Here is a 23,572-nt window from a genome sequence, read left to right as displayed (position 1 = left end):
CCTTCCCCGCCCGGGTTTTCAAATTTAAACATTACCATCATGTCTTCTAGGTGCACATAATTTATCATCCTCCTCTAATTTGGGCTGTTAAGAAACAAACAAAAAAAAAAGTCACGCCCACCACCTAGGTAGCCAAGCCTCACTTTAATGGCACAGACTCATTTTGGTTTTGAGGTCATCTCTTTTATCCAAGCGGATGCCACACTTGTCCATAGGAAGAGCCAGACTTCAGTCCTGAAAAGACGCCAGGCAGGGGGCAGTTTCCATGAGGGTTCCACTTGGTGTAGGTACAGAAACAGTAAGCACTTTGGGCGTTTTATGAACTGTGTTTTAGAAGGGAAAAAATATCATGCTTGAATGGATAAAGGAAATGTGGTATATATTATACAATGGAATACTACTTGGCAATGAAAAAGAATGAAATCTTGCCATTTGCAACAATGTGGGTGGAACTGGAGGGTATTCTGCTAAGTGAAGTCAGAGAAAGACAATTATCACATTTTCACTCAAATGTGTAACTTGAGAAACTTAACAGAAGACCATAGGGGAAGGGAAGGAAAAATAAGTTACAGAGAGGGAGGCAAACCATAAGAGACTCTTAACTACAGAGAAAACTGAGGGTTGATGGGAGGGGGGGGAAGGTTGATGGGTGCTGGACATTGAAGGCACTTTTTGGGATGAGAGCTGGGTGTTGTATGTAAGTGATGAATCACAGAAATCTATCTACTCCTCAATTCAAGACTATAATGTATGTGAGCCAACTTGACAATAAATTTTTCAAAAAAAAAAATTCATGCTAAAACAAGCTTGTTTTAGAGCTTCATCTCCCTCCATCACAGGTAGCAGGGACCATGCTTATCTTGGTGCTGGACTAGTGGCCGCTCCAAGAAAACCATGCTTTTCTCACCTTGTAACAAACTATGTGAATAGAAATAGTTTTGGGGCCAGGGTCGTTGGGTGGCTCAGTTGGTTAAGCATCCGACTCTTTTTTTTTTTTTTAATGTTTTTATTTATTTTTGAGACAGAAAGAGACAGAGCATGAGCAGGGGAGGGGCAGAGAGAGAGGGAGGCACAGAATCCGAAGCAGGCTCCAGGCTCTGAGCTGTCAGCACAGAGCCCAACGTGGGGTTTGGCAAGCTCATGGGCTGTGAAATCATGACCTGAGCTGAAGTCGGACGCTTAACGCTTAACCAGCTGAACTACCCAGGTGCCCCAAGCATCTGACTCTTGATTCAGCTCAGGTCATGATCTCATGGTTGGTGAGTTCAAGCCCAGCATGAGGCTCTGTGCCATCAGCTTAGGATTCTCTCTCCTCCTCTCTCTGCCCCTCCCCCGCTTGCTCTCGTGTGTGCTCTCAAAAAATAATAAATTAATTAAAAAATAGTTTTGGGGCCTAGTCTTAAAAAATAAAAGCTATGTGATTAATTGTTCATTTGTAAAAATGCTTTAAGACTGAGCATAAGTCATGTATGTCCTAAACCAAATGAAGGTAATAATTAAGTCTCCTACCTGTAACCCATAAAACTCATTAAATTTAAATAACTAGAACAAAGTAAAATGAAGTGAAGTTAGTGCTGTCAAACAATATTTCTAAATAGATCACACCCAGGCAATTATTCCTAAAGTGTTGAAGGCTGAGTGCAATACAACATCCTCAAACCATTCACAAACTAGCACGTTGGGTATTTTTGCTTAAATACACACACGCATAAAAGTCCTCGGGTGAGGATTCACTTTAGAGGAAAAAAAAATCCTTAAAATACTCAACTAACTGGAACAAAGATTCACCAAGAAAACATTCAGTTCTCACTTCCATGTCCAGACTAATATACCATTAGTCTCTAGTGGTTCTCAACCCTAACTACATCCTAAAATCTGGGGGTGTGGAGCGTTCTAAAACTATCATCTGAAATTCTGGGGGTGATGCCAAGGCAGAACTGTTAAGCTTTCCAGGTGATTTGAACATACAGCCAGGCAAGAACTACCTCCCTAGGGAGACCCACCCTCTATGTCCACACACCTAGTGAGAATCCACTACCTTCTTTTAAGGATTAATACACAGTTTTCACTTGTGGAGGGGATGTTGTTACACTATCAAAATTATTGATTTGACTTGCAGTGGCTTACTTGTAATCTTCTGATATATTTGGTTTCCTTTAAATATTAAAAACATACTGACACCTTCTGTAATTTTTTTTGGGTTGCAAGGACTGGAAACTCAAATTACCTCAAAATAAAGGGAGTTCACTGAAAGGCCACTTAGGGTTTTGAAGAAGAAAGCTGGCAGCTGTTCTAGAGATAAGTACTATCCTATCAACTCCCCTAGACACAAAGGATCGCTCTCATCATACCTCTGCTCCTCGCTGCAGTCTCCTGTACTCCCTTCGTAAAACAGACTAGCTTACTTTAATTGTTGCTCCCTAATTTGGATTTTTCTATACAGAATTTCACTGCCCAAGCTGATTTTTATGCAAACTCAAGTCATTTGCCTATAGGTAAGCTATCGATCAGTGCTTAGCCCTGTTCTACCCAGCTAGGGTAGTGGTAAAGCTCAGTCTCCTAGGCATCAGGTTGTGTAAGTGAGGATGGGTTCCCAAGAGGTTATCCTGGATGAATAAATGAGGGCACATAGCAAACAACATACAGTTCTAGTGGTACAGGAGGGCTGCCCACAGCATTCAGGGTAGCACAGAACCCACAGTTTAAAACTTTGACCATGCAGTAAACATGACCAATTTTTCTTAAAACCTTATTCTATTCTTGCTTATGAAGGTTGAGGTAAATTGTGGTCTTGCTAGATTTTCCATGGAATTATCATCCCATTAGAATGCTGCTGCTTCTAGGACCACGACTATAACTAGGCAGTTCTGCCTTCCCCTGAAGGAGAGATGGTAGTTTTGTTTGCCAAATAATCATTACGTGCAAAGGTTGCAAGTCAGTACACACAGTTTTGCTCTGTACTAATGTACAGAGTCTCTAGATTAGTGGTTCTCAACCCTGACTACACCTTAGAATCTCCTGGGGGGGGAGGGGGTGGGGGCGGGCAGGCAGGAGTTCTAAAACTATCATCTGAAACTCCAGGGGTGATGCCAGAGAAGAACTGCCAAGCTTTCCAGGTGATTCCAGTGTGCAGCCAGGTAAGAACCACCCCCACACTCCCCATATGGTCTCACTGCACTTTCAGTAGTTTCTGAAAACTTCACACTTAAATCACAAACAAGCTTATCTTCTCTTTTTCACTACATTGTAAAGAGAGTTACCTTCCCTTCTTGCCTATGAAAACAAAGCCAAAAAACAAAAAACCTCACAAGGTTAGGGATCACAAGTACATTATAGAGGAGTCCTCAACTTTCTCCCATTTAAAGACTAGTATCAGTTATAGGTTAGAAAATAAAAGATTGACATGCCAGCATATTGGCTCGTCATTTGAGTCTTTCCTACCTCTATTTTTCAAAAAAAAAATTTAAGTAATCTCTATCTATACCTAATGTGGGGTTCGAACCACAACCCTGAGATCAAGAGTTACACGCTCAGACTGAGCCAGCCAGGCACTCCTCCCTACCTCTCTTTAAATGTAGGCAGCAGTATCTCTAAGTAGATAAAATTTAGTTTCATTTTATTTAATGTTTATTTTTTATAGACAAGACAGAGTACAAGCAGGGGAGGGCAGACAGAAGGAGACACAGAACCCAAAGCAGGCTCCAGGCCTCTGAGCTGTCAGCATAGAACCCAGTGCGAGGAGAAACGAGAAAGATTCAAAAGAACATATAAATTAAGAGACTTACAAAGCTCATTAATCAATTGCAATTTATGGACTTTAATGGATCCCTATTTGAATAAACTGTCAAAATCATGTGAGATCAGAAAACATGACTACTGAATGCATATTTGATGGTATTAAGGAATTGTGGGTTTGTGTGTATATAATATACTGTGGATGGTTTTTTAATGTCCTGTTTTAGCTACACATTCTGAACTTTTATACATGAAGTGATATGTCTGAAGTTTGCTGGGGTGGGAGCAAAGAATGCATGGGGGTATAGATTAAATGAGATTGGCCATCAGTTGGCAATTGTTAAAACTGGATAATGAGTATGTGGAAGTTATTCTATTATTCCATTCTCCCCCATTTTTATATATGTTTGAAGTTTTCCACAATAAACTTAAAAAGATGAAGTTTTCAAAATCATTAGGACAGTTCAATTTCTGATTTGTCTACTGTTTGTGGTAATTACCAAATTCATTTTATCATAGCCTGAATTTCTATTTTATATCTTTAAGGAGTACCTTTCAAGGTAAAAACCACAGTCCTATTAACTGTTAATTAGACTTCCTTACTATTTAATACTGTTATGTAAACACTGCAATGGCATATCATTAAATTCCTATGATGTTCTATAAAGTATTGGGCAGAGTAATTATAAATCAACTCACCCTAAACAGGTCAATACTTAACAGCAATACACCATCTAATACTCAGTTTATACAAAAAACATTTTATTAAGTACCATTTCATATTTAGAACACCCAAGATTACAAATGTGATTAGGTATTTGGGATACATAATTTATTCTTAAAATACATAAGTTATACACAGACATTAAAAACTCAGTCTCCAAAATACTCAATAAAGATGTCTGGATGACACTTGTAGAACTGACCTAGCAATTTTTTCTTCTCTTTGGCAGATAGTTTTGAATCCTCATCAATAGTTTTTAGTAAATTCATTAGTTCATCCTTAGTTGTCTTCTGTGTATAGTCAGAATAATCACTTTGATCAATTCTCTGGCAATATATATATCCTTCAAGTTTAAAAGTAAAAAGTTCAATTAATGAATCTATTCCTCAGATTTAACTAAAAAAATAATATTTTCACATTTCTATTTTTATTCCCCAGTTTTTAAAATGCAATGAAGATGCTAAGCACTGCTGACTTTCTAACCCTGGTTACTTTTTTTTTTTTTTTAAGTTTATTTTTGAGAGAGAGAGAGAGCACAAGTCATGAAGGGGCAAGGAGACAGAAGAGGCAGAGAATCCCAAGCAAGCTCCGTGCTGTCAGCACAGAGCCTGATACAGGGCTCAAACTCACAAACCACGAGATCATGACCCCAGCCTAAGTCAAGAGTAAGACGCTTGACTGACTGACTGAGCCACCCAGGCTCCCCAGGTCAAGTTACTTTTTCACATAAGGAGGGTCTCTGCCAAGTCTGGGTAACTCCAAGGAGTTTAAAGTTTAATTGAAATTAAAGTGCAACTACTTACAGCAAGACTTTCAAATAAATAACTAGGAATTTAGCTTTGAAAGATCATGAAAATACTATTTCTCAGATTACCTGTATCTCTATTTGGATCTCTTCCTTTCTGAATGGCCATGAGCTTAACACTAACAATTTTATGTAGAGTTCCTGGAATCTTTAAAAAAAAAAAAAAAGAGGAGGGACATGGGACGTTATTCAAATGCACTGCAATCTAGTGATCTATTACATAAGCTCAATTTAACTACTTTCAGAATTTTACCTTAAAAACATCTTTTTGATGATCCATTAAAAAGAGTACCAGAAGATCAGTTTTGCCTTTGGATAAATTTTTATTGTCAACAATAGCTTTTGAGAATATCCTTTTCACAACCATTCGGTTGTCGCTCTATAAAAATAAAACAAAACACACCCAATAGTGTATATTTGAACTAAATTTAATATAAAAGGCAATATTAAGTATTAATAGCTATTCATTTCAGCATACTTGGTGCCAATGTAAAATAATCTGACATGTGCATCCTGTAAGTATTAAGGCTACTGAATACAATTAACATTTAGACGAAGGACTTACTTCTTTCTGTAATTTAAATTCAGAAGGATGTGCTGCAACAGCCATGAAATACAGTAGTCTTCTAAATTCTTCTCTATTTTGGGAATCCAAAAGCTTTAGAAAGAGCTGAGTAGCTTCTAATGCTATTTCAGTCTTCCCATTCACTTCAGCCAAAAGAAAAAACGGCTTTTAATTTTGACCAAAAGGGACTATTAAAGGAACAAAATTCAAGTTAAAGCTTAAGTTAAACAGTAAACTTATTCAAAACTATTTTCAAAAGCAAAACAAAACAAAAAGACGAGGAATTACAATAAATGACCAATACCAACCTTCAAGACAGCCTATTCTCAAATTGACAACTCATTCCCTAAATCCTTGTCAAAATTAACAATCTTAGGATGTTGTATCAAATTCTTGGCTTTGAAAATAAATTCCCAGCCTGCTTTTCATTAATTCAATACATTTCAAGTGTACACTATGTGTAAAGTACTGATGTCTCCAACACTACCTGAGAAAAATAGACAGGATTCTCTGAAACCCCTGATTTGTTTTCAACAAACCATGAGGAACAGTCTGGCTCATTGGTAGAGGGACAGAGTGTCTGCCATTTTGAAGAGAACAGAGTGGGAAGAGTGGTGATGTTGGTGTGCTTTCTACAGAAGAGAACTACCACGCTATACTTATTAAACTTCCAGTGAATGAGGGTAGCATTCTCCTGTGCCAACGGAAGTTCCTGCATAACTTTACAGCTTATTAAAGCCTCTTTCCAAATCAGCCCTAGAAGTTTTGGAATAAACATACTTTCCATGGATTAATCCAGATCCACTCCCAGCTTGAAGTAGTGCCATTTTGGTTAATTCTGAGGATAATTAACTTCTTCCTGTTTTTTCCAAAAGACACATTCCAGGATCCAGTAAGCTCTTACTTACCTAAGAGTTCTGCAATGCCATTATGAACATCAGATAAATGATTTAACAGAGGTTCCCTACTACTGTAATATTTGCCAATGGCATCAAACAGAAGTTCTTTCACTAGGTCTATCCTATCTGGTTGCTCAGGAAAGTTTCTGCTTATGTCCACCACCATCTGATCAGGAAGGTATTCTAAGCAGTCAGTTGCTGCAGAGAGCCATTCATCTTCCCTATGGGGAAAAAAGAATTATTTTATTTTAAAAAGCAAAAAAGCAACAAATGTACACACAGTACTTACTACCTATCTCAAGTCTGCCATGAAGATAGATTTCTATACCCTTAAAGATACATGTAATTCTTTTTAAAATATTGGTAGATCATGTATCACAGACCAAAAGCTTGGCTTAATAGGTCTTCTCTTTTTCTTTTTTTCTTTTGAAGGGAAAACAGAAGCTATCCACTACAATATAAACTAAAAAGGACATCAAAATTCAAAGTCTACTCTTGAAATTTATGACAGAGGCCGAGAAACTCTGAGTTACATGCTCAGGGTCCCAGGCAGTACTAGATCCCAGATCTCACTCCTAGACCAGTACTTTTCTAATACAATCTTGCTTACTTCACAGCTCTGTGTGTGATCAATCCTCTCTCACACTTTGGCTAGGAGAGAATAGAGGAAGATAAGGTAGGGTTTCAAAATAATTAATTTCTACTTCTAATAAAATGCCAGCTGGGTAACTTCAGAAAAATGCTACAGTTCAAAAAATAGAATGAATAGCTTTTAATATTCAACTTGTTAATGTACATATGTATTTTATATAGTTTTTAAAAAATCATGCACTCTACTGCCATGAACTCAGGACAACTAATTCTGTCACCACTCAGGTGCACTATATCGGGCAGGTCACATCACCCTTCTGGGCATCAGCTTCATCAAGTTAATGGTAAGATGCAGCTAGATGATCTTTAAGGTCATTTTTAACACAGTTTCTAACTCTGTATTTAAAATTTAAGGTAATTATAAAATGTTTTCAGGGGCACTTGGGTAGCTCAGTTGGTTAAGCAGCTGACTCTTGATTTTGGCTCAGGTCATGATCTCACATTGACAGTGTGGAGCCTGCTTGGGATTCTCTCTCTCTCCCTCTGTCCCACGCGCTTGCTCTCTCCCAAAATAAAATAAAATAAAATAAAAAATGTTTTCATGTTACTTTAAATTCTTTTTTTTAAAAGAATTATGTAGGATTTAATCTTTTTTAACTCTAAAATTCTTATTGATTAATAAGCCTCCTATTGTATACACAGAGTCAATAACTAGTATGCTGGGATTAACTGCTTTTTGCATAAGGTTTTAAGCTACCTTTTGACATTCAACTATTAATAGTTCATTGGACTGTAGAACTTATGAAGTACTGAAAATGTAAGTTGCATTCCTTTGAAACATTTCTATCTCCCTAACTACTGAATGCTATCTGCTAAGGCAAAAATAATTAAACATTAAATAAGCTATAAGAAATAAAAAAATACAAGATTTTAACATGTGATAGTTTTACTTAGGAGAAGAGTTTCAAAGTTATAAGGAATATAGAACTCTTCCTTAAGGAAAAAAAAATCATATTTCCCTTAGCACCTGAAGTGAAGCCTTCATACCTTAAGATTTATATTTGGAAGAATGATGGTCAGATATGAGAACAAGAGTTACTTTCATTATATTTCTTTAACAAAACAATTAAAAATACATATTCAAGATATTCTGGAGAAGTATAAAAATATAGGTAGTCAAAGGATTCTGAGAATTTGCCAAATCTGTTAATTTTGTTCCAAGCCCTTTGAAGACCAGAGAGCCCTACATTTAAAAAAAATTTTTTTATATTGTGTTCTTCCATTTATTTTTTTTCCTTTTATTTTTTCCTAGTATGAAACTCATTGTCAAATTGGTTTCCATACAACCCCCAGTGCTGCCCTACATTTTAACAGAGAGAAGATGGAACATAATCATCTTCTTCACTTGATGCGCAAGTGAAGGTATGTGTGAAACAAAAATGAGTATAAAAAATAATGAAAATTAAATCTCTTTCTAATTTTGACCAAGGTAATTTTGTTCTTCACTTTCCCAAGTACTGATAATTATCAATTGACTAATGCATCTCTGATCCTATGGACAGAACTCAAAGGATTATCTTCAAACCATTATCTATAATCTTCCTAAAAACACACTCAAATTATTAGATGGATGTATTTCCACATACTGAGAGTCACTATAAGCCTTGAGAATCCCTCGATCCAGATAGTTACTGTTGTTGATCAAGTCAGGTTGCCTCTTAGGCTGAGGAACTTTAGATACAACCTCTTGCTGTTTGAGTAAAGAGTCAAGAAGTGGAAGGTCTACAAGCTGCAGCAGACGTCCAATTGTTTCTTCTTGCCATACTTCATTAATAACTACACAGGAAAAATGACAAGGTAAAAAGTAACAATATTTATTAAATGCTCACCACAGTATTTGTCTAGGCAAGTCTAAGGTAGAAGTTTGTGGCAAAAAAAAAAAAAAAAAGGAAAGGGAAAAAAGTCAATCTTATGAAGTGGTTTCTTATGAGAAAATAAAAACAATTCAAGATTTGTTTAAAGTGTAGGAGAACAGACTTGGACAACAGGAATTCTTTTCATTCTTGTACTGTAAAAAGCAATATGGCAGAGATAAGAGATCAAGTCATATAACATGTTAATAAGGACTTTGGAAGAAAGAATGATTCATTATTCAATCTGAAAACTGGTTTGAAACTATTGGCTGCAGATTATTCCACTCAGGGTTTCCACAACTAGGGTGGGGGAGGGAAGGTGGAAATCGGTCACGAGTCTACAATCCTTTGCCAAAGACCAGGAAGAACATAAGAGTTCTGTTAATGTTAAACATTAATAATGTAATTTTCAAAATTTTATTTAGCCTAATAAAATGTTAGAGAAAGAAATATCTGAGAGCATATTTTAAATAAATAAAAATCTGCACGCAAAACACTGCAGATTTGAACCTCTGCCAGCTGATAGGACAAAAGTCAGTGTTCAAGAATTGCAACACTGATCTATTTGTTAAAGATAATAGACCTCTGTTAAAACTTAATATAAACAGCTTTAATACACAGTGTGCTCTTTCTTTGTGGTTTGAATATTTAAATTCTAATAAAGGTTAAGACTGAAAAGTTTTAAATAACTAACTTTATCTGAAGTTTGTCTTCTGTATTTCTTGCTTGTATCATCTTTACTTACCTTGTGGAGACAAGGTTGTAGACATGTTTATGTGAGGGTAGTTAGCAGGCTTTAAACTCAGATTTTCCCAGAGATCCTCTAAACTTGCCGATTTGGAATCAGAGGATTTAAATAATGCATCTGAATACCTAAAATGAATTTTTTTTTAATTAACGTTTAGTAGTAAACCCACAGAAATATCTTACTGTTAGAAAGCTAAGAGTTTCTACAAAGTTTATTTAGTTCAGAACAAAAACAAAACAAATGCAAATTCTAACAACAGAATACAAAAACATGCACCTTCTTTCTCAAGTCTAAATACACATACTCTAAATTCTCCTTTGAACATTTAGATGTTTTTTTTAATTTTTTTTACATTTTATTTATTTTTGATAGAGAGAGACAGAGCACAAGTGGGGGAGGGGCAGAGAGAGACAGAGACACAGAATCCGAAGCAGGCCCCAGGCTCTGAGCTGTCAGCACAGAGTCCGACATGGGGCTGGAACTCAGGAACCGCGAGATCATGACCTGAGCCCAAGTCGGACGCTTAACCAACTGAGCCACCCAGGCACCCCTGAACATTTAGATTTAAGTAATTCAATGATTAAAATTTTGGTCTTCTATTTTAGAATGTAATCAAACTTTATTATGCTGTTTTTTATCAGTTATGTCTATTTCTGGGGCATCCTTCGGTGGATAGTGCTCATCATTTTCCAAATACAGAGCTGATAATCCTTTACCCACAATTCTCAAACCCAAAAAGCTGTGAAAAATCTAAAGTTTATTCAGAACTCATATGGTGGCAAAAGCTAACCTGAGACTATCATAGCCTTTCCTTCTCCCAGTTAGGAGTATTTTGTTTACTAAAGAAATACTAATACGTTCGGTTACCAGATGCTGCCCAGGATCCCTCCAGGACTGTTATCAAACATATGGTCTATATACAAAAGTATCTTTTTAGGATCTCCAAAGCTCCAAATTGCTAAATGCATATAGCCCCAAAGGTTTCAGATAAAGTATGTGGACCTGTATCTGGAAAGCAGGGATTTTGCCCTATCTCACCCTCATATCTCCTTCCTATATTTAGAGGTAATTTTATCATCTTTTAAAGTTTTGAAAGTTAATACATTAAAATATTTGATACACTAAAGACATTAAAAATACACAATATCTGATACACAATACACTAAAAATAATTGAAAGTCGGGAAGACTAAAACTCTTTGGGTCAGATCTGAATTATAAGGCTTCAGTTGCATGGTCCCCTCTACACAGTTTAGCTCAAGGAAATGGAAACATTTTACTTCATGACAAATAAGTTAATTATGTACTTATCACATTCATCCATTTCAGTCACTGGGTTCTACAATTCTGTCCCCCAGTCTCCCTTTAATTGATTCCCTCTCCACCACAATCCCCACTTCACCCCCGTTTATAGACCGCAATACTGCAACAGATTCCTAACTAGCTCTCCCCATTAGGATGTCCAGATGGCCACCAGGATGACCTTTCTAAAATATAATGTCATTTTTTTGTGGCCTCCCCAACATCTGTATGATCGATTGCAAACTCAAGTCATATGAAACTCTCCGCACTCTGGGTCCCACATGCCTTTCATACTTCACATCTGCCATTTCCTAGATTCTAGTGATAACTTACCTGCCTACTTTCACATTTTCTGTTCTCACACCACTTTGTGCATAAACTAACATACTTTTACGCTATAATTGTAACTTGAAGCAGAAAAATCAAAGTTTGTTGATTGTTTCTGCTAAATATAAAATATGAACAAGCAAGAATTCCAGGAGATACCGAATAAACAAAAGTTCCCTGTATTTTATCAAATTTACCCACAGACCCAGATTTTAGCCTCATTTACGGTTTCCAAAATAATATAAAACCATTCAGCCTGTTGCTAAAAAGTAGATGAAATCCTGCCAATACCCCCAGGATAATCTAACATTATATACTAACCTGGAAGGTGAACATAGTTTATTCTCTTTGCCTAATTGACGGTCTTGGTTAGGTATGGTTGTGAATCTATAAAGGCTGCAACTACTATCTTCAAATGTAGGTTTTTTGTCTTTTCCAAAGACTTTGGTTGGAACTGCTTCAAATACTTTGTAGTCCATAAGTGCTTGACACACTCTTACCACTTTGGCCCGAGGAATATCTACATCACCAAAATATTTATTCTGAATTAGGTGAGAAAAAATGACATCCACAGCTTCTGAACCAACAAAGCAGTCATTGTGTCTTTTTAAATGGTGTCTTCGTTTTTTCACCTCCACCTGTGTTTGAAGAGTGTTTATAATGCTGCTCCACACATAGGTGGCTCCGAATGGTTTCTGGGCCACGCTGAAACCTGGAATGGGAAAAACGCAGAGTAACTTTGTTCATTTATAATAAGGTATAAGCAATCCTTAAACAAAAAATACCCATTTCAGGGGCACCTGGGTGGCTCAGTCGGTTAAACGTCCGACTTCAGCTCAGGTCATGATCTCATGGTCCGTGAGTTCGGGCCCCGCGTCGGGCTCTGTGCTGACAGCTCAGAGCCTGGAGCCTGCTTCAGATTCTGTGTCTCCCTCTCTCTCTGCCCCTCCCCCGCTCATGCTCTGTCTCTCTCTGTCAAAAATTAACATTAAAAAAAAATTTTTTTTTAATAAAAAAAAAAATAAATAAACATTAAAAAAAAAAAAAAAGGAGCCATTTCAGGGGAGCCTGGGTGGCTTAGTCGGTTAAACATACAACTCTTGGTTTCAGCTCAAGTAATGATCTCACGGGTTCGTGAGTTCAAGCTCTGCGCTGGTGGCATGGAGCCTGCCTGGGATATTCTCTCTCTCTCTCTCTCTCTCTCTCTCTCTCTCTGCCCCTCCCTCTCTTCCCTCTCTCAAAAATAAGTAAAATAAACTTTAAAAAAGTAGCAATTTCCAAAGTTATTACTAAGGAACAATTATGAGGTCAGTTTATTACTGAAATTTTAATTAGTAGCAACTCATTTAAAATGTAGTGCCTACTTTATGCTGAACACTGTCCTACATGCTAGGATACAAAGGTGAGGAAAATCAAATCCCTGTTTACATGGACTTATACTTTGTGGGAAGATACAGACAATATGTACATGTTATATGAATGCTAACAAGAAAAATAAAGCCTGGTGAGGAAAGAACAGTATTTCAGATGGATGTCAGGAAAGATCTGACAAGGTGATTTCTGAGCAGAAGCTGGAGTAAAACCAGGAAGCAAGCTGTGCAGATATTTGGGGAAAGAGAACAGAAAGAGCAAAGGCTCTAGAAACCGAGTGTGTTTGGCCAGGAGAGGAGGAACAAGGCCAGCATGCCCAAGGTGGGTAGCCAGGGAAAGAACAGTAGGAAATGAGCTCAGAGGAGAGTGGAAATGGTCTTTGGGGTGGGGTATCAAGTAGGACCTTGTGGCAGTTACCAATTATGTGTAAGGAACTCTATAAAGTGCCTTATGAATTACATTACAACATTAGCAACCATATGAGGTAGATACAATCTCAGAGAAGCAAAATAGATTCGCAGAGGTTAAATGTAACTTCCAAACATTATACTGTAAGAGATGGTATTGGAATTTGGTTCATGGTCTATATGATTTTAAAGCATTTATCAGTAAATAGATGTATAATTATAAACATACATACACACAGCAGTTGGAATAAACTAATATTTTTTTTTTATAAATTTTTTTGAACGTTTATTTATTTTTGAGACAGAGAGAGACAGAGCATGAACGGGGGAGGGGCAGAGAGAGAGGGAGACACAGAATTGGAAACAGGCTCCAGGCTCCGAGCCATCAGCCCAGAGCCCGACACGGGGCTCGAACTCACGGACCGAGAGATCGTGACCTGAGCTGAAGTCGGACGCTTAACCGACTAAACCACCCAGGCGCCCCTAAACTAATATTTTTAAAGCTTCCTACTATGCAGGCTTAGGAATTAAGCACTTTGTAACAGGGAAAACTGGTTCCTGCCTGATAGGAGCTTACAACCTACCACAAAGATAGGAAAAGCACAGAGATAAAGCAAGGTTTCAGCAAGACAGGAAACAGAGAAAACATGCTTTCAAAGATTTATCATGTTTTTCCTGATTTTAATAAACTGATATTTGGCAAAACTACAAAGAAAAGGAGAAACAATAAAAAGGAAAACACAGACCTTCGTTTAATAAGCTGATGGAACAGAGTCTAGCTAATCATAAGCTTGGTGGCTGGGTGGCTTGCTCTCTTTTTACATAAACACAGACTGTGCCTTTTTATGTGTTACAATTTTCAATGATGCTCTGAATATTCAGTGGTTCTAATTTTTAAGCCTCTATTTTTGTTAAGTGGATCACTTCCTTTATTTTTAGGATTCTCTGACAGAGAAGTTGAAAACTTACTACTTCCCTTAAGGTCATGTAAAAAGGAAAACTGTATCACTACAACTCTAAGGAATAAGAGAATTATAATTACAGAAACTGCTACCTGAAATTATCTTACTGCCTGTTTAGATAAAATCGAATGTATAAGATGAAAGCAAAGATAAGTTCCTGAAAGACATTAAAACTCCACTTAATGCACTAGGGTCATAAATTTTAAGTGGGTCATCTGGAATTCGTCTTTTTTATTATAATACATAAAAGAACCACAGTGAACCATCACAGTGTATCCACTTGCAGTGACATTTTGTAGCTACTAGAAATTTGAACATCTTCACTATTTAAGTTACTAACATACACACAAAGCCCTTTACTGTTTATTTGTATATTTCCAATACCAAAAGTAGATGGGTAATTCAACTATCTACCAATTACTTTAACGTTCATTTAAAATAATCAGCAAGACTGTTTTTATATTTTAAAATTCAAGATACTTCAGAGGAGTGCCTGGGTGGCTCAGTCGGTTAAGTATCCCACTCTTGATTTCCGCTTAGGTCATGATCTCACAGTCATGAGATCAAGCCCCAGGTTGGTCGGGCTCCACACTCAGTGTGGAGCCTGTTTGGGATTCCCTTTCCTCTCTCTCTGCCCCTTCCATGCTTGCACGTGCACTCTCTCTCTCAAAAACAAACATTTAAAAAATAATAAAAATAAAAACAAAATTCAATGGGTGCCTGGGTGGCTCAGTTGGTTAAGCGTCTGACTTCAGCTCAGGTCATGACCTCACAGTTTATGGGTTCGAGCCCCAAGTTGGGCTCCGTGCTGACATTTCAGAGCCTGGAGCCTGCTTCAGATTCTGTGTCTCCCCTTCCCCCTTCTGCCCCTCCCCCGTTTGTGCTTGCTCTCAAAAATAAACAAACATTTAAAAAATATTTAAAAACAGTAGTCATTAAATAAATAAACACAGTATTCATTAGTCCTAAAATAGAGGATATCATAAATTCCATAATATATACTAGTCACAGTATGCAGGAGTAGGACAGGAAAGGAAAATAAGATTTGAACTTGTAGAGATCAGAGTGCTTTTCAAGTAGATTGAAATAGACTTCTGGGTAATAATGTTAAATCTGAAACACATCAGTCTTAACAGTTGAACTACAAGTAGGTAAGTATACAAATCCTAAAAAATAAGGCTGAGTCACTAATTTGAGATCAACAAGACCACAGAATGGAGTGGGAGGGAGGGGACACTCAGTTTCAGCGACATGGAAAAGGCTAATCTTCAACCGGGGAGTTAAGAATAAATTTCCCCATATTAACTTGCTGCTTAAATATGGGAAATCAGGAAGTTTTGCAGGTTGGATAACACAGTATAAAAGATTAAAGAACTGGTTAGAGCAGGATACTAGGCACCTATGAACCACACAATGTTTCCAGAGTCCTCCAGGCATGATACAATTCAGCCCTTTCAGGTCCCCTCTGTTCTCACTGACCATTAATTCCCTACCATTGCATCCTGGGATATTTCCCCTCAAGCATCACCACCCACAGACCCAAAGTAGCTCATGTTCATACAGATACTTTAATACATAATATACCCTGGACTTGACAAGTAAATGTGCCAAAACCCACACCAGGATAACCTGTTTTTTTAATGCTGACTTCACCAGTTGAACACAGGTCCCCCACATGCTGGTTTGAAACTTATTTATCATCTAAGAGCTGAAATGAATATTGGTATAGCAGACCATGGCCCAGTAAGACAAATTACTGCAAGTTCCAACCAGAATTCAAGAGACCAGAAGTATACAATGAATGCTTTGTAAATCTAGCAATCAGAATTTCAGCTTGTCTCCAGCCCTCACTTGCATATGAGCTAGACATTTCTTTAAAATTCATCACTATCTGCATCCTTGATACTTCCTTATTTAATTTACATTTGGTCAAGCATGTTCTAAAAGCATCATGACCAAAGGATCAAAGAGTCTAGAGATCAGCTGTGATAACCTTGGATAAGAGAGTTAACCTCTATAGGTCGGTTTCTTCATTTACTGATACAAGAGTGGAACACTGTAAGGTTAGTTTCCAGTCTAAACTGCTGAATACAGGATTTGAGAGATTGAAATTCTACCCCATCTCCACTTAGATATGGACATTGAACACGACATAAAATATGGTAAGAAATGAAGCACAGGAACAAATGTGACCTTATCAGATACAGTTTTTTGGAAGATGTCTGAGCCTAATAAGAGGCTCAGAAATTGTTTTAAACTAGATATATAATATACTATACATACTCTTAAGCACTATATAAATCTAGACTAGTTAACATTTACTTTTCAAGCAGATTCATTTTTGTTGAAAATAGTTATTTTTCAAAGGCAAAGACCTGTTCTTTGCATGTATTTGAAATCTACCCAAAAGAATTTACCAAGAATAAAAAAGTTAAATTTCTAATATTGAACTCTGATATATATTTGTAATACTACTGATAATCATCTTCATTTCTATAAATATACACTAAATAAACAAGTTGTTACAATAATTCCCTAAAAATCAAGCCATAAGGCAGATATGTCAAGAAATTACATTTACTCAAAAGTCACAAAGGGACAATCAGCTTCAACCACGATCTGTGCAGCACCTCTACCATGGCCCTGCTTGTGTTATTTAAAGGCAAAAACAAATTCTATCATCACTTCAAATTCGAAGGATTACTGAACTCCGTAGAAGATCAATATATACATTACAAAACTGGATCCTGATGCAAGGTAAACACAATTATGAAAACATGCTTTAAAAATTTTTTTTATGTTTATTTATTTTTGAGAGACAGAGACACAGAGGGAGCACAAGGGAGCAGGGGCAGAATCCCCAGGCTTCAGGCTCCACAGTCAGTGCAGAGCCAACTGGGGGCTCAAACCCATAAACCACGAGGTTATCACCTGAGCAGAAGTCTGACACTTAACCAACTGAGCCACCCAGGTACCCCCCAAAACATGCTACTTCTAAATTAACATGTAAGAATCTCGTTTTCATTCCTAGGCATTAGACTGCCCCCACTGCACAGGAAAAAAAACAGAAAACAAAAAACAATTCAGATAGCTCATGTTAGGCAATTTTCCACAAACTTGAACAGTGAAAAATAAGTGCCTTATTTTTTTTCAAATGTCCTTATAGTTTGCAGAAGTTCAAATTATTTAATTGCCTTATAAACTGCCTCACAAAATACATTTGGTTATTCAATACTTGTAGATGATTGCCAACTACTAAAAACTTTGAAAAGAGAGTTAATGCTGTGGTTCTTAGTGGATGATTTTACCCCAACTGGATACTTGGCAATGTCTGGAGCCATTCTTGGTTGTCACAAGCAAAGGAGGGGTTGGTGCTACTGGCATTTAGTGAGTAGAGGGCCTAGGGACACGGCTAAACACAGGCCAACCCCCACAACGAAGAAAATGTCAATAGTGCCCAAAGTTCAGAAACTGTGGGTTAAGTGAACACTAGTTACACATGAAAACCTGTGTTAATGCAGGACGTACAGTCCTCCTTTCTCTGGATACAAAGAGTAAGACAAAAGCATGAGTTTTGGAGTCCCAGATACCTGGGTTCTATTCTTGGCTCCATCATTTACTATAATGCAATCTTGGGCAAACAAGGTTATTTTTCTGTTGCAAAAGAGAGCCAGTTGCACTGATCTCTGTTACCATCAGGATCATAGGAGACAATATGTCAATACCCAGCATCTAACAGATGTATATTTCAAAACAAAGTGGGAAACTGTTACTTACAATCTAGAAGAGCCTAAGGACTCAATGTAATGGAATAACCTGATTGGGATCCCTGAACAGAGAAGAACCTTAAGCAAAAATTAAGGAACTCTAAATAAAGTATGGGCTTCAATTAATAATAAGAATGCATTAACACTCGTTCATTAATTGCAACAAATATACAATTCTAATATAAGATGCTAATAGTAAGGGAAAATGAGTAAAGCGCATATGGGAACTCTATATACCAACTTCGTGGCTTTTTTGTAAATTAAATCTATTCTAAAATTTAAAAAATTTATTTAAAAAGTAAAAAAGGAAGGTATCTTTCTTCTTCCTTCCTCTGAACTAAGGGGACAGAGTTCCTACCTTCAAAGAGTTTATCCCTTACCTATTCACCTCACCTGATGATGTCAAGCTCCAAACAGTATTCAATAAATAAAGACTTAGCAGATAAGGCAAGATGTGTCACATCCCAGAGGATTTAACTCTTCATCAGAAAATAATATGTAAATCCTAAGTCATTTAGGATTTAACATAATGTTAAGAATTATTTTTTTCAGGAGTTTTAAAACATTACAGAATTTTCAAGACAAAGGAAAAGAACTACATCTATTGGACATTAACCAAAGCCTTATGAAAATAGATAAATGTAGAGAACGAGTTTGGGGTATTAAAATAGGCAGCTGTAACTAAGTGGGAAAAGCCTGCTGCTATACACTGATACCAATACACAACATTTTTACTGCATATTGGTTTTGATAGTTCAAAGTTTGTTTTCCTCTTATTTAGTATTAGAGATGTCATGCTGAAGACAGAGACTGCCTCTAAGAAGGTTGCAAGCAGGTAAAGAATGTAAAAGAAATCTCTTCTAATAAGAACAATTTTAAAATACGTTAAAAGAACTATCAATACAAGTAGGCACTGGCCCCTACTTTAATTCACACAGATTAATGAGATAGCATATGGGAAGTACTTTGAGCTCCCTGGAAAAGTGATACCTGGTGAATTCAGAGAATTGGGTTACAGTATAAAAGGAAAACAGGATAACATACCACTTTCTTATTTGTCTGTATTAAAAGGCAAGTATCTTTAAGGTATGTCCTGAAGGTTAGCATATGGCATTTATTTCTTCTACATAAATCAGGTCTCTGGTTGTTACAGCCCCTTTAAGGTGTGGAAGAGTTACTAATAGGTAGAGAACTAAGAGTAGAAAGCTGCTTGCCTGAGCATACAGAAAGGAAATAGCAAGGAACCAAGAAGCACAGGCTCCTATTACTGTGTTCCCTGGGACTGTGACAAGGCAACTAAAGGGTGGAAGAGGGATTAACAAATGCTAACAGGTAGGGTTCCAACCCTAGCAAGCACAACAGATGAGAAAAGGCAGTGGGCTTTTCTCTGCCCACTGTGCTGCTGTGCAGGACACTGGTCTTTTCCATGTGTTCAAATCTGCTAACCAGCTCTTTAGCTCTTCCCTCTGAAAGTCATCTACTTAATTTTGAATACTTGTTCGCTTATGCCATCTAAGAACCTGTTCACAAATGCCCAAAGCTCAGAACTGGTATTTCAGCTGTTAGAGAAGACAGGGTGCCATGTTTTTAATCATGTAAAATTTGGCAATTTCTCTCTCTCAGAAAGTAAGCCTAAAGATTTCCCAAGTCTGTTTCCAATACGATTTGACTTTGAATTCTCAAGTGATGAATATAAAACAACTCTTTTCACAATGTAAAACACAGAGAAATTCTGAATGTAGCCATCATATGCTTATCTGAATCCTTTAAATTGGGGAATAAGGTCAATATTATTCCTAAAGTAGTTCTCATCACAATTTATCATTAGAATTTTGAAGACTAAAAGGGGCATTAGTCATTATAAGTCAAACACAAGACTGGAGCCACTGAGATGCACCCATCTGACCTAAGTCAATTCACTGACTACTGTCACCTTGAGGAAGGAGCCAGTTTCACTGGTTGGTATTTTCCAAAGGAAAAGTTTTTGTCAGATAGGGAACCAATTTGTAGAACACCCAGAGAGCAGATGCAGAAGAGGGTGGGGGTGTAACTTCTCTAGAAAGTAAAAAAAAAAAAAAAAAAAAAGCCAAGTGTTCTCTGGATAGTTTGTTGTGGTTTGTTTGTTTGTTTACTGAGTTGTAATATGCTAAGATCAGATTTTTAGAACTTCTCATCCATTTCATTCATTTGTTTGGACATTCAAAGAAAGTAAGAGGCTAAGCAAACTACTCTCAAAGCCAAGCCACGATTAAGCTGGTGGCAGAAATTCATCAACGTCTCTCCTAATGTCATGTAGCCATTTAAAAAAGTTCAAACTTCTATTCACTGAAATACTGCCCATCCAGAAAATTTAACGAACAAATATTTTTTTGCCAAGGTCCTGCCCGTTGAACTGAGCCCAGGAAGTCTGGAGAACAGAGCGGGCAAGAGAGGCGCTCGGTTCCTGGTTCCTGGGGAGCCGAGGTTTGTGGCTGAGACAGAAGGCAAAGAGCCATACAAGTCCAGATAAACTTTCTACGAGTAACGACGTGGAGCCTATCTGGAGACCTAGTGAGAGCGCCTGGCACGCAGCTGGCCACTGAAAAGCGCGCAACAAAGTTCAAGTTGGGGACTAAGTAGAAAGCTGGGCTGTGAGGACGGCAGGGTCGGCCGGCTACAGCCCACCCGAGAGAGAGGGACCCAATTCGCCGACAAGTCTGGGCACTAGCCCGAGGGGGCACAGCTGCGTGGAGCCCGCTGGACCCGGCGGCGTGCCAGCCTCGCGCAAGAACCGCAACCTGAGCCCCCCAGCCCGCCCTGTGACCCCCACATGTCCCGGACAGGGGTCTTCATCACCTACCTGGAGGCTTCTGCGCTGGGCTGTGGAGAGCTGAACAGTTCAGAGCCGCCGCCTTCTCCCGCACCGTGGCCATGGCCGTAGCTGCCAAGCCACCAGCTCTTCCTACCGCTGCACGGCGAAGTGCGCGCCCGCGCCCCGGCCGCCAGTTAACTGGCCCGGGACGGGGCGGGGCTCCCGTCAGGCCCCGCCCCCGGCCAGGCCCGGCCCGCCTTGGCCGCCGCGCGCCGCTCGACACTGGTCACGTGCCTGCAGGAGCTGCGCGTAACCTGCAGCCCCGCTGGGGCGAAAAAGGTTCGGCCCCGGGCGCCCCACCGCACCCACCCCCGCCCCGGACTGCACCGTTCTGCTGTGTTGTGTGTGGGAGCCGCGGGTCGGCGCCGGCACTCCCATCCCACCGCCACTCAGCGTCGCCCCAGCAGGAGTTAGCCCACCTGGGTGCAAACCACTACACGCAGTTGATGAGCTCTGAGGCTTAGCAAGTTGCTTAATTGCTCTGTGCCTGAGTGCCCTCACCTGTGGCGTAGAATTTTGTTAAGATTACACAAACTAATTCATGTTAAGAATTTTAGTACTTGGTCCTGAAACTTTAGTGCTTAAAATTATGTCACGATGGTATTTGCGTCGAATTTTTCACGCATCCTTCTCTGAAAAATAACAAACAACAACAACAAAAACAAATCTTTAGCCCAGGAGAGCAATGTTTAGAGGTCATAGTTAGGAGGGCATCTGGCTGGCCATGGAAAGAAAATCGGTGCCTCCTCCAAAGTAACTCTGGGTCAGGAGGATAGGGACAGAGTTTGCTATGAAAATGGAGTGAAGGCGAAAAAGGAAGGGAAGGGAGGGTTGTCAATGGGAAGTTGCAACTAGGGAATCCAGGGGTGCCCTGCTGAGGTACTTCTGAAAGGGTGAAGGATCTAAGGGACCAATAATTCATTGCCAGATACATGCCTGGGTTTTGTTTTGTTTTGTTTTGTTGCCCCAAATCTGGGTATTTTGTAATCATTTTAAAACTTTGGTACATATAATAAATATCTCGTTAAGGAGGATACCTGTGTGATCAGGTTATAAATTAGAATGCTTTTAGGTGTGAATTCATTACTTTGCTTATTGGAAGAAGCCCCTGCATGTGGTTTAGAGAATACAATTCTAAGAATATATACATGTGGTTGTTTCAAAGAATACATACTTAAGAAGCTGTGACCCAGAATCCCAATTTAGTGCGTGGGGCAGGGGCAATCTGAAGATTTAGAAAAGGTGCCAACTGGTTACTCCTTTTTTTAATGTGCTCTCTCCCCCTGGTGGTAGTAAAACCTGCCCTCAGGTCTGTTCAAGCAATTTCCTCTGTAATTTCTCAGTTGGTTCCTGCTGGCAGAGATAAGATACAATTTAGGACCTGTTTCACTGTTTCAGGCATTCAACAGACCAGTTAGCTTTAGCCTGTCCCAGGCTGCATAAATGAATAAAAATACACGTTCAGTTAAAAAAAAAAAAAAAGTGTGGCGGGGGGGGGGGGGGTGGCCTGGGTAGCTCAGTCAGTTAAGTGTCCAACTTTGGCTCAGGTCATGATGTCTAGGTCCGTGAGTTCAAGCCCAGCTCTGTGCTGACAGCTCAGAACCTGAAGACTGCTTCAGATTCTGTGTCTCCCTCTCTCCCTTCCCCTCCCCTGCTTTCTCTCTCTCTCAAAAAAAAAATAAACACTAAAAAAATACACGTTCAGGGTCACCTGCGTGGCTCAGTGTGCTGAGGGTCCAACTTCAGCTCAAGTTATGATCTCACCTTCACCGTTCATGAGTTCAGGCCCAGCATCGAGCTCTGTCCTGTCAGCATGAGCCTGCTTCGGATCCTCTGTTCCCCCCTCTCCTCCTGCCTGCACCTCCCGGACTCATTCTCTCTCTCCCCAAAATGGATAAACATTAAAAAAAAAAAAAGTTCATCCTCATCGCTTGGGAGAGAAAAAGCTCATACTATTTTTGAAAACAAATCTTGACAAACACTAGTATTGGCTCTTTTGAAAAAGTCAGGTGACCTTAATGATGATTTTGATAATTTATATAACATTTCAAATAATTTTTACCAGTTTGTGCTTTATTTGTTTATCTCACCTGAGATGCTGTATTTCTTTTTCCTGACCTAACCACATTCTACGCACCCTGGAGGCCTAACTCAAATCCCACCATCTTCACTGGACAGATTGTACTCTGATGTATTTCTTTTCTGACCACCAATGGCACTTACCAATTACGTTATTATTTAGTCCTCCCTCCCCCAGCTTGAACAGATCTTACCTAATTATTTAAGCACACACACATTGATTGCCTAACAAAATTGGAAAATTGTCAAGGGCAGAGAGCATTTTTTTTCTTTCTTTCTTTCTTTCTTTCTTTCTTTCTTTCTTTATTTATTTATTTTTAAATTTACATCCAAGTTAGTTTGCATATAGTGCAATAATGATTTCAGGAGTAGATTCCAGTGATCCATCCCCTATGTATAACACCCATTGCTCATCCCAACAAGTGCCCTCCTTAATGCCCCTTACCCATTTAGCCCATCCCCCCATCCACAACCCCACCAGCAACCCTCAGTTTTGTTGTCTGTATTTGAGTCTCTTATGTTTTGTT

The 23,572-nt window shown here is 38.6% G+C and overlaps 2 protein-coding genes across 7 annotated transcripts in view; one reads left to right on the top strand and one right to left on the bottom strand.

The window, feature by feature from the left end:
* Nucleotides 1–23,572, top strand: part of LOC125176116 (splicing factor 3B subunit 4-like) — a 32,368-nt gene that overhangs the window by 550 nt on the left and 8,246 nt on the right. Inside the window, exons 2-4 of one of the 6 annotated variants that reach the window (XM_047877029.1) lie at nt 3,082–3,137; nt 8,632–8,741; nt 20,493–21,245. In XM_047877029.1, the coding sequence (XP_047732985.1) occupies nt 21,026–21,245 (220 nt within the window). In that variant the 5' untranslated portion in view covers nt 3,082–3,137; nt 8,632–8,741; nt 20,493–21,025. Of the gene's footprint in view, nt 1–3,081; nt 3,138–8,631; nt 8,742–20,492; nt 22,001–23,572 lie in introns of those variants that run through there. The other 5 variants (XM_047877025.1, XM_047877024.1, XM_047877027.1 and 2 more) reach the window with 5 other exon arrangements.
* DEPDC7 (DEP domain containing 7) lies at nt 4,477–21,084 on the bottom strand. Its single transcript, XM_047877023.1, has 9 exons — nt 20,955–21,084; nt 11,930–12,320; nt 9,978–10,105; nt 8,966–9,155; nt 6,738–6,949; nt 5,830–5,972; nt 5,518–5,643; nt 5,334–5,412; nt 4,477–4,802 (listed from the first exon to the last, which is right to left on the bottom strand). The coding sequence occupies exons 1-9, from the start codon at nt 21,025–21,027 to the stop codon at nt 4,609–4,611; spliced, it is 1,536 nt and encodes a 511-aa protein (XP_047732979.1). The 5' UTR covers nt 21,028–21,084; the 3' UTR covers nt 4,477–4,608.

This window comes from Prionailurus viverrinus, chromosome D1, assembly GCF_022837055.1.
Source record: "Prionailurus viverrinus isolate Anna chromosome D1, UM_Priviv_1.0, whole genome shotgun sequence".
Classification (NCBI taxonomy): Eukaryota; Metazoa; Chordata; class Mammalia; order Carnivora; family Felidae; genus Prionailurus; species Prionailurus viverrinus.
This window is presented reverse-complemented; position numbering and strand designations above follow the sequence as displayed.

Coding starts and splice junctions, on each gene's coding strand:
- DEPDC7 (XM_047877023.1), bottom strand. CDS start 21,027: ATGGCCACGGTGCGGGAGAAGGCGGCGGCTCTGAACTGTTCAGCTCTC. Junction 10,106..11,929: donor AAACTATGTTCACCTTCCAG/GTTAGTATATAA, acceptor AATTCATTTTAG/GTATTCAGATGCATTATTTA. Junction 4,803..5,333: donor AGATCCAAATAGAGATACAG/GTAATCTGAGAA, acceptor TTAAACTTGAAG/GATATATATATTGCCAGAGA.